Genomic DNA, 12,086 nt, shown 5'->3' on the forward strand with positions numbered 1-12,086 from the left:
TGTGAGCAAGGATTTCAGTGATTCTAAATTATTTACGGGCAGGCATTTAAACCATGACGGTTTATTAATGAACAATGACACCAATGAAATTATTATAGGATAACATATTAATGACGTGCATCATCGCATTGAAATAAAACAAAATGCGCGATATGAATTTTATGAATGGTTTATTAAAAGCCATTACTTTCTTGTTAGAGAATGATAAACTCGTAGTTTGCACGACTCAATGATTGACCCAAACTACTGATGGTTTCTGTCGACATATTGTTAGCGACAAATTTACATCTAAATACATATAATCGTGAATAAAGTGTGAATGTTTATGCATTTATTCTGTATACATGCTTTTTTTATTGCACGTATAAAAATAAAAATTCCTAAACATTGCATACCAGTCGTAATAATAACACACCTGTCATGGGGCTGTCTATGTAACCAGGACAAATTGTGATAACACGTATTCCCTGCGACGCGAGTCCTCTAGCTAAAGGGATCGTCATGCCGGAAACCGCGGATTTCGTGGCACCGTAAGCAACTAAACCAGGTGGTGGTTCATAAGCCATTGTGCTTGAAAGATTTATAATGACTCCTCTTTGTTGATTTGAATCTGGTTTGTTCTTCGCCATCAAGCCGACCATTAAGCGCGTTACGTTAAATAAACCCCACACGTTAGTTTCGAAAACGCATCTGTACAGGTCAGTAGAATGTGGCTTCTTATTCTTGAAGTCGTAGATATTTTCGTAGCCAACAACACCAGCAGAATTAATTAGTACGTTCACGCCGCCGAATTTTGCCTTCGCACATTCGATGCTCTCTAATACGTCCTTTTCGAGCCTCACCTAAAAAGTATCATACAATTATTTATTATGAAAACATTACGTATTATTATTAATTGAGTGTTTCGATAAAGTATAAAAATTTTACAATGTGAAATTTCTATCTTATTACTATTATTTTGCTCGTTCGTTTTCGTCTTGTTAATTATTATCTTATAGACTCTTTAACACGATTGTTGTTATGGAGATTACTGATGACCGGAGCACCAAAATTAGTAGAAATACATAATTTGAATAAATGTCAATAGTTGGCTACCACTGGCACCACTGGCTGTCGAACATGAGAAAATCCGCTTTTACCTTAATGAATAATAACCCTAAGGAACGTTTCGACTTGAAAGGTATATGTTGGTAATTAAGGGTCTTAAGAGTAAAGGAGACAATGCTAAATCTTGTGGCGGGTCTTTAGAATTATTGTGGGTCCGAATAAGTATGACCGAGGTATGAAATATTGTTTATAGTAGGATCCGGAATGTAAAAACATAGAACAATTATTAAGCAACGCGAAGAAACAATATGAGATAATTTCTAATCGTAAAAAATAAGTGAATCGAGCGAAATTGCACTATAGCGGAATTTGAGCCACCGGTGCCCTTAGTGAGATAAATTAACCAACACTTTTACTGCCACGCCGAAATCACATGTTTCCCGCAGGACGCCACTGGAGTATTTTTATTATTCAAAGCATATAATGGCAACATAATAATAAATTGATGATGTAAGACGACATTCTTTCCCAATGGGCCGTTTATCTTATTGGTGGTCACGAGTGACCACTGTGGCGCTTTGTTAACTGTCGATAGCGATATATTAGAACAAGGCTTCGTTTATTTCAACAAACCATTCGCATTCGTTATTTCGTCGTAAGCAAAACGTCCAGAATATATTGTTGAAACGTGTAGAAGATATTAGTAAACAGGTTTTTGCTCATTTCATGCAATTTGCTCATTCTATATATAATACTAAGGTATGTGCACACTTCTAACTTCAATTATATGATTGTTACGACCGTTCGCGGAGAAACGCGGTCGCGAGGAAAACGCGTCAGCGAGAGGCGTAAATTCTCACTACGATTCGGTTAATCGACGCCGCGAAATAGTCGTTCCCCTTGTTTCAGTTAAGATAACAGGGGTGGTTTAATGAATTTAACATTGTGTTAACAGGTTATGAGCGTCACAAAGTATTTGGCGATACGTACAGTTAATGATTTGACTCGACTTCTGACAATTTTCGAATGCGATTGATTTAGATGCGGCCGTACAGATAGAGTTTTCGAATACGACTGATCAGTTAGAATGTTCGATTGCGATTGACTGTCTTAGACTGATTCTTTGTCTTTCGGGGAGACAACCCCCACTATCCTAGGATCACGCCACCGCACGTGCCGATGATCACGTAGACCGACTTCTTCGTGAAATTAAACAGATCCCAATGGAAGTTTTGTGGAACTCGCGGCCGGGCGGCAACCATACATACTCGTCGATACATTGTATATTTCGTCGGGAAGATGAGACTATTGGTATACGACGCCGGCGGACCGCTGGCGACGGTTAGAAACACGATCCATACTAAACCTCGCGGCGCAACAGCACCATACGTAACAGAACGAATATTTCCGGAATAAACAATAAGGATGGGTCCTTGAGATTATTGAAGGCGCGCCGCGATAATGTGCGGATATCTGGTTGCCAGCCTGCCCGCGGTAGGTGGTCCGGTCGAGGAGAGTGTCACTCGACGTAACAATGATTATAAAGCAACATTTACGATTATTTTCTGAGGTGTGTTTATAATAATATTCGTAGATTACCCCTCAAAAATATGGATGCTAATACATGCACCATTAGTTGCAAGATTTGTTCTCATTCTTTTTTTTATTGATGTGCTAATAAAAATGTTTAATTGTTCAATTGGGCACTTTTTGTTTCAAAGTATCTTCTATTTATCAGTTATATTCAACATACCCTAACTGTCAATATTCATACAATTTTTACAATTGTAAGTTCAAGCGCTCCGATCACCAATGACCACCTTGGCGTCACAGGAGAAACCGTGGTCGGTCGTATATGACCAACGCGGCAGTCAAAGTGTTAATGATGATTATACAGAGTAATATATCTCGTGTGGGTAATATTTCAACGTTATATGTATCGCATAATAAACAATTCATCGTGGCACTACCACCAAATCTTGTCAAATTGGCGTGGCATTCAACGTGTTAATATTATATTAGGTTGGTCTACATTAAATGAAACTTGAAATCCACCTAGTTTCTTCGATATATAAGTATAAATATAAAATAATGTCTATTATTCAACGTGTAGCGGCACTCGACACCAACTAGTGTCGGATGGTCGTACCGTAGTGGTAAGCGCCTTAGGTTACCGATTAGGTAGTCCGATTTTTCGTCCACGATACAAAAATGAGAAGAGAAGCAGCAGTACCTCAGCAGCGACAATCTACACCAACAGCGCAAACCTAACTCGGCCTCTACTTCAGCGGAGTAACACTATCGTGACAACTACTCTAACACCTACACCTCAAATGTATTTTTCTCGACTGTATTCGCGGGGAGACGCGTTCGCAGTATAACACGCTAACGTCAGCCATAATTTCTCGTCTCGATTGTATATAATCGATGCCACGAGTCAGCCGATTACCTATTTCGGTTAAGATAATAGGGGTGATTTGAATGATATTCACACTGAGTTAACAATTAAAATATCGCTTAACACTAAGTTATCAATTGAAATATCGAATACCGAAAGACGGATTAGGGCATATGGTATAATTGCGGGACGTAACAACTTTCTTGGAAACTATCCCTTCTCATTATGTGAATATTATTCATAGAATGTATAATGGTAAATAATAACAGAAGATTTTACTCAATACATAAACGAAATGATATATAAAATAATGGAGTTGTGAAACGTTTTCGAAGGGGTTAAGAATATTTACTATTTCCTGATATCATTTTATTCGATATAAATGATAGGTTTATTGGGAGAAGCGATGGTAAGAAATCTTACGAGCAATTGAACTTACGTCGGTACACGTAAATAAAGCTTTTTCGCCCAATCTCTCGGCAACTTTAGCTCCGTTGCAAGATATATCGGCCAGAACCACCTTGGCACCTTGACAATAAATTTTCTCCGCGACAGCCTTCCCGATTCCGTTGGCACCTCCAGTGATGTAAGCAACTATATGCTAAAATTCGTTATTAATAATCCATGAACCCATGATTATTAATTTTTCTACTTCTTCCTTAATCTTTCTTAATTTTTTATTATCATATTTATCAGAAGAAATTTCATAGACCAATAGATCTACGATTTAATGATTGCATGAAGTTTTATTTCCCATACGATGAATTTCATTTTAAAGCGTGGAAATAATGTTTAAAAAATTCAGCAATGATATAGTCTGCAACATCTTACCTAAAATATAGAGAAGAAAATTATTCCAACATTACCTGCAATTTCCCCATTTTGACATTCCTGGGTTATTACACACCAGGGGGCTGAAATTGGATGTCTCTTGTTCCTTACTTCCCTTCGTTTGCTCTAAGAAGATTTCAAGTTAGTCAAGTACTTTGAACATTCTGAAGAAAAGGAAAAAAATCTTTAAAAAATCTGAATTTTCCTCTGCTTCCACTACTTAAGTGGCAGGTATTACACGATGCAATTATTTTCACGAAATTTCTTCAAGCATGTACCACGATAAATACTTAACAAAATTTCAGGAAGATTATTAGGAGAAAAACGTGATAAGCAATTTAAAAGTTCTTTTTATCAAAAATGTTGGCTTTCGTGGTATTAGACGTTCAATGTCATAGGAGTGAGTTATAAATCGCATAAGCCGATTTTTACATGCAATAAATTTAGATTCTTGTTGTTTTGATTGTTTAAAAAATGTCACAGATTTATCTATTTCCGGAAGACTTATATCTTTGATCATAAGAAATAAATTATTACCTTTTCAACTACCTTAATCGAATCAAATAGAAAATATAAAAATCAAAAAACCGATAAAAATGCACTTGTCTCGTCATTTTCTTATGTAATCTTAAAACATTTCAAGAAATTTAATGAAATTACATTACTTGCCAATTTGTACAGGGTTACGTCTATTCTTCCGCTAAGTTATTTAGTGGATCTATCTATCTTTTCTAATAATTTCTGATTAGTTGCGACGATGCATGGTTAAAATATCGTGAAATGGCAATCGAAGATGAACGACTGTCATTCCGATTTACCTTCGGTATTCAATGCCCTTCACGAGTATAATCGATGAAAATGAGATCTAGTTAACACTGAAATTTTAATTTTTTACATGATCGCAATCAAAGAAAAATTGATTTTAATCTTCAAATTATTTCTTTACCAAATCTACCATAATATTCGAGCCATTTCTCTATTCCAAATCAATGTAATCTAATCACAAATCCTCCAATTTGTCAAATCGATAATAATTTTCCAACCATCATTATTTCTCAAATTATGCAATCTGTTATAATTTATTTCGTTTATGAATTTTTTTTTTAATTTGACATTTAAATTTTATCGAAATGGTAACCAATGAGCTCTAATTCCCCAAATTAGTAATTAAATCTTTATGAGATTAATAGTAAAATAGATTTTTATCACATGTAAATTCATCTTTGACACGCCGATCCGATAAGGCGGCTATGTCAGTCGGACGATATAACCTAATTCTCGACGATTAAATGCAACGGTTGCGATAAGGCTTGTAAATTGAGCGAATTATGCCGTTGGTACCGGTACACGACGTGGCCTCAACCGATTAACATGCGCATTACGCGAGGTTGGAACGCTCAACCTGACATTTGCATTGGAACGTGTCGAACAACCTGAGACCTCTATAACACCTGGTGCCGCCGATTACTTGTTTCATTGATCGTAAAGTGCATTCTTAAAACATCTTTTGAATTCATTGAAAAAAAGGTACTGACATTTACTTACAATTTTTACATAAATCATTTAGAACAAAACATGAAACAATTCAAGCTTCTCAATATCAAGATTTGTAGGTATAGAATTTTAATGGAAAAAAATATATCAAATGAAATTTATAATCCGTTGATTATTTCTTTCACCTTTTATAGATCTACAACGATGTATTCTGAGAGATTCTATTGAAAAAATTAACATTTCGTTATTCTTCTCGATATATTTCAATGTGAAATATTCTTTAAATATAAAACAAAGTGAAAGATTCAGTTATTTGTTACACAGAAGATGCAACTGATCGACATCTTTTGTTATCGTCTGCATTCAGACTCGTTGAGGACGCACTTCCCTCTTGAAGGAAATGAAGACCAGTTCGTGGCAAAGAAAGCCCGAACGAAATCGGTCACGTTAACAGAACGACCGATGGAAACATTTCGTTCTGATCTCCGACAAATTGTTAGTTCGTATGCTCGACCAATTTCAATCCTCCTCTAGTTCCAATTTCCTGCGCGTCATTACCGATGTTCGTAGAACCACGGTGTCGAGGACCACGAGAAATCTTACAGCGTTCCTCTCGTTGGAAGAAACCAGTTCCATCCTAACAGTTCGCTTCTGTTCGCGACAGTCATCGGCTTTCGTTCTGCCGCCATATCCGCACCTTTCTCACCCTCCACGACTAATCGTCCCCACAGCCGCCAATATTCAGCCACGTTTTCCAACACACTGTTGAGTATCGAGCGTCGACAGAACCCTGAACACAACCTTATACTTGGATCCGTCGTTCTGCACACGACTGCGAATCCTGGAGAAAGCCAGACCAGAGCACGTTTGAAATTACATTATTTGAAATATTATTTCAAATAACCTGTTACTTTATTACGTAATTATTGCCAGGCCTGTGAACGCTTTCGAAATGATATTTCAAATGACATGTTATTTTACTTCGTAATTGTTTAATCAGTTAAGATAATTACGAAATAAAACAACTTGTCCTTTGAAATTAATGAATTAAGATTTCAGGGAAATTCTTAAATTCACGAAATGAGAAGTTCCCGAACTTCTTATATTCGTGGAATTTCTATTATCTGAAAATTCCAAAACTTCCGAAACTTCTGTAATCTGAAAATTAATCAATTCTAGAACTTCCTATATTCCTAACTTTTCTAAATTCCTACCCCCTCCCTCTCCAAATTCTTCAATTCCAAAATTTCCAAATTCTAAAATTCTCAGGTTTCAGACATATACCGCAAATACGAAAATTCCCGAAGTTTCCTAGCTTTCAAAATTTTCAAGTTCCCGAATTCCGTGCGATCGTTTCTCCTTTTAATTCGAAATAAAATTTCTCCCACTCCCGGTTGAAACCTGGCTGGAAGAAATGAGGCGGTAGAAGGGAGGAGGATGTGATGCTCGAGGGTGCGAGCATGCTGGGACGTGAGTAGGAGAATGAAGGGGATGGGGTAGAGGTCGCAGAGGTCGGACACCACGTAAATTGCATACCCGATTGCGGTCTACTGAAGAGTGGCGCCCTCCACTGGGCAACCCCCTCTTCAGACCGTACCAACCCCAAACTGGATCTAACAAGCCAGCAACCACAGACTAGGTTCAGCTTGCAACGGGACTGCCACCTCTAGGGATTGCCGCCGGGTAAAGCCGGTGAACTGTCCCTCATGTCCTGACTAGAATCCCCTGCTTCCTTTTCTGTCTCTCCCTCCTTCGTTCCTCCTCCCTTCAGACCCGTGAAAACCTTCGTACCCATCCAGCCGTCCTAACAAGCCCGTTTACGTTCAGCCCGTAAACCTACTGACGTTACCTCCAGCCTCTACACTGGCATGGCGAGACGCTGTTTCTCTGATCGCGACACCCGTGGCTTTTAGGAATGGATTTATTTCCAGGCTGGATGATGGAGATCGGGAGATCGATGGGAAGTTAAATGATTCGAGAGTTTTCGGTATTGCTGATTACCAGATGGATTTCTAGACGAATTTATATTTTTGTGAACAGAATTAGAGAGATTTAGATTCATCTTATTACAATAAACGTTGTGACGTGCAATTGACATTTTTAAGAATTAATAATGTAACAAATAATTCTTCTGTTGTGAATAATCGTCGACGTCAAATATCGTTTCGCATTTGTTAAATCGAAGATTGCTAGATTTTTACGGGCAAAGGTAGACTGTAAATGTTTATAGGTATCCTAACCTAAAGCAATGGGGAAGCAGAGATTTATTTAATTCGTTGGCACATTATAACAAGCACCATATTTTGAAAGTTTTATGTATTTTTCGAATTCGAAACTTTTCAAGTTTGAAACTTCTAATCTGATTTACCATTAATTCAAATCGGTTAAAGTTTCTGTAGTGAATATTAAAATCTACCAAAATCTTGCAGTATCGATAACGTTTAATTTCTCATAAAAATGTTGATAGAAGAATTCATACGAGAAAGAAGAAAGTAGTAACATTCAGACAATTAAAAGATGTAAAAAAGTTGAGATGTAAAAAAGCTAAAAATTTTCGATGACGAGAAGGATATCTAGGAGAGTCCTTAACATGCCTCGAGGCACCAATTATTCGTCTCACCAGACGATTACTGCACTTTATTTTGCTTCAGCGTTCGAAGGTTCTACTTCTATCTGTTGGTGACACTTATTATGAAATGGTTTCTTTTGAAACGTGCGATCCAAAAGCGGTAATTAGAGTGTCCGGTAACTACAGCGTTTCTTGCTACTCAACGAGAAAATGGCACCCAGGGATTTTCTGTCTTTAGCAGGAACGAGGTGATGCCTGACTTTATACTGTGTTGCGACTCGTTAAACCCCTCTCGCTATTGTCGTAATTGTGGCCCCGCGAAATCCAGCGATTACAATAGCAGCTGGTCTTGCAAATGTACGGGGATTAAAATAACGTTCGAGAGCTTTTTCTCCGAAAGAAACACGAAAATTCAGAAACTTTCAAGTCTTTAAAAATTGTGGTAACTTAATTTTATCGATATATATATACAGTAGCGGACAAAAGTTTAAGACGATGATTTGTAAACCGGATTACAAACATCTTATACGCATATTGTTCTTCTATTCGGTTTGTCTCTTTGGAATAACGTAGCTGTATGTTTGACCTTCGTAACCTCAGACAGTCAGTTGTTAAATACAAACAATGTAGGAGTTACAACAGTTAGTTACCGCCTAGCACTTGGAAACAGTGGACATTAGTTTAAGACGATCTGTGTAAAACGTGAGTACGAGTACAGTTTTTGAACATTTTGATTCTGGAATGTCAAAATCATTGTTTAGTGTACCTTTTATTGCTTAAAATTCATTTAGGTAGGAACAGACTATGGGTAAATCAAAGAATTTACTTGAAAACGAAAGGGAACAAATCGTAAGGCTGCGAAAGCAAAGTAAAACCTTCACCGAAATAGCAAATATAGTGAACAGGTCAGAAACAGCTTGTAAACAAGCTTGGTATAAATTTTTAAAGACAGGCATGTATTGCGATCAACCGAAAAACGGAAGACCACGGAAAACAACACCGAAAATGGATCGCCGGATTCATCGATTGAGCGAAAAGGATCGTTTTCGTAGTGCAAATAATATTGCTGCGGAGATAAACTATGAAAACGATACACAAATTAGTGCTAGAACTGTTAGGAGAAGATTAGAAGACTTTAACTTAAGAGGACGAAAACCCCAAAAGAAACCACTGCTGAGTTCTAGGAATCGAAAAAGACGACTTGCATTTGCTAAAGCTCATAAGCATTGGACAAGTGAAGATTGGCAAAAGGTATTGTTTTCTGACGAATCGAAATTCAATCGCGTCTGTTCTGACGGGATACGGTACGTTAGACGTCGAATTGGCGAAAGTTTGAAAACACAGTGCGTTTTAAAAACTCTTAAACATGGTGGTGGCAACGTTATGGTGTGGGCGTGTTTTTCTCGAAGCGGCCCTGGTCCGATATGTCGTATCAATGGAATTATGGACCGTTTTCAATACAAGGACATACTCAAGAACACAATGTTACCTTTTGCACGCAACAATATGAGTGATGATTTTATTTTTCAAAATGATAATGATCCGAAGCACACGGCTCGGGTTGTGAAACAGTTTTTTCAAGAAGAAAATATCACCGTGCTGCCGTGGCCGTCGCAATCACCAGACATTAACCCAATCGAGAATTTGTGAAGCATCATAAAAAAGACAGTACAAGGTTATAAACCGAAAAATTTAAATGAACTTTACTCTACGATTGAAACAGCCTGGAATAATATTACGGTAGATTAATATAAAAAATTAATAGATTCTATGCCAAGAAGATGTACCGAAGGGATAAGAAATAACGGATATTGAACAAAATATTGAATTTAAACAAAAATTGTGTATATTTTTTAACCAAAAATTAATATTTTTTGTATAGTCTTAAACTTTTGACCGACGAAATATTATACAGATTTCGTTCCTTTTTTATAACTTAGCTATTGAGCAAAATATCAAAATGAAATTTTTTTTCTAAGTGTACAAACAAATGTACAATTAGTTAATACCAAAAGTAGAACACCGTATTTATATTTTTTATGGAAAGTAAATCAATTATTTATTTCTTCCATTTCGTCTTAAACTTTTGTCCGCTACTGTATATAATTATATATATATATATAATTTATTTCATTCTATTTAATTTGTTATTTACATTTATAAATTCACGAAACTCCTATATTCCCACAGTTACTGAATATCTAAATTTCTAGATTTAAAGAAAAATCTGCAGAACGACACAGTTTCAAAGTTATACTGAAAGTTTTAACAAAATCAATACGTTAATGTATGCTAAAAGCGGCGAGAGCTTCATGAAGAAAGAATACGCAAGTGGCATTGCCAACTTTCCAAATCCTATTAATGTAAAATACCGGAATTCTCTGAATGATCCTGTGGATAGGCTCAGATAGGTTTCACATCCATATGTGTGCTTTCGACGCTTTAAAACTCGCCAAGAATTTGAATACAACGAATGGCGTCGCGTCTCCAAGTGGCTTGCGAACTTTCGTTAAGACCAAAACTACCATCAACGAGATGACCCGAATTCCGAACTAGTGATTTTATTCGATCCAATCAATCGTACAGATATTCCTTTAAATTCAGAAAAGAGTACTGAGAAATACGTGATAAATTTTAGTTTTATACGATGCGGTCAATTTGACTCAGATAAGGTTTAATACTAATATTCCAATTATTATAGTTTTATTCATTGTACAATGGGCAGAAATTTATTCTCAAAGCTGCTAAATTATATGATTTTTCGAAACTCTTAAATTCCCAAATCGTCGAATATACAAATCCCTAAATTCTCGATATTTTCAGATTGTCAAATTCTCAAACATTCTATTCGACTGAAACGAAGTCTCTTAACACTATTAACCCGTAAACCCGATTTTCAGGCAAAATCGTTGAGGTTCATCTGCTCTTTGCATATCTTCTTATCCTCTTCGCTTCGTTTCAATTTGATCAGTGATGTTCGGCGAGCAGTATGCATGTAGACGATAGAGAGAAGCGGTGAGCTACGTTCACTCGACGATAGTCGTCCTAGGCTCTATATACCTGTAGGTACTTTGCGAAAGAAGGTTGTGTTTCAGGTGTCGACGAAGAAAAAGATGCCGGAGATGGAAACAGAGGCGCGGAGGCCGGGTCGTGGCAACCGAAAGAGAAGGAAAGAAACGATGAAGTGAAGGAGAGAAACACAGAGAGAGGGTGCTAAGGTAAGATGCTGAAGAGCCCATCTGGCTTCCAATCAGAGTGTTGCCACCAGCACATGTGTTCACGGCACGTTGAAGGTGGCGGCTCAATCAACGGGGTGCATCTCTCTTTGGCCCTCCTCTTCCTTATCCACCCCTCGCTTCAGCCAACTTTATATCACATAATCGAGCTTCGAAGCCACGTCGTTTCTCTCCTCTCGTCGTACGTGTGTGTGTGTCTGCCTTCCTCCATCTTTTCTCTGACACTTCTCCTTGTCTGTTATACGTAGCAATAGAGAGTTTCATCCTTCTCTTTGAATTTGGTACTCTATCCCTGTTGGGTTAGAGGAAAGGAGAGATTTTCTTTCGCGAGCTGTTTCGATAGGCGTTCGTTCGCTTTCTTCGACATCCACGAAACCCTTCAAGACCCTTTTCAATTCCGGAGAACAACTTTAAGACGCATCAACGGCTTTATCTAACGCTGTTACCCCACGGCTGATTACGGAAGTAGTGAGATAGAAAATATCTATCGAGAATTGTTATGAAGGAATAG

At 37.4% G+C, this 12,086-nt stretch overlaps 1 protein-coding gene across 1 annotated transcript; it reads right to left on the bottom strand.

Annotated features, from left to right (window-relative positions):
* Positions 1-363: 363 nt before the first annotated feature.
* LOC132907124 (3-hydroxyacyl-CoA dehydrogenase type-2-like) lies at positions 364-4,326 on the bottom strand. The gene is made up of 3 exons (XM_060959895.1): positions 4,312-4,326; positions 3,885-4,046; positions 364-842 (listed from the first exon to the last, which is right to left on the bottom strand). Exons 1-3 carry the CDS (start codon positions 4,324-4,326, stop codon positions 381-383), a joined length of 639 nt encoding a protein of 212 aa, XP_060815878.1. The 3' UTR covers positions 364-380.
* Positions 4,327-12,086: the final 7,760 nt, after the last annotated feature.

Source organism: Bombus pascuorum, chromosome 5 (assembly GCF_905332965.1).
Source record: "Bombus pascuorum chromosome 5, iyBomPasc1.1, whole genome shotgun sequence".
NCBI classification, from domain to species: domain Eukaryota; kingdom Metazoa; phylum Arthropoda; class Insecta; order Hymenoptera; family Apidae; genus Bombus; species Bombus pascuorum.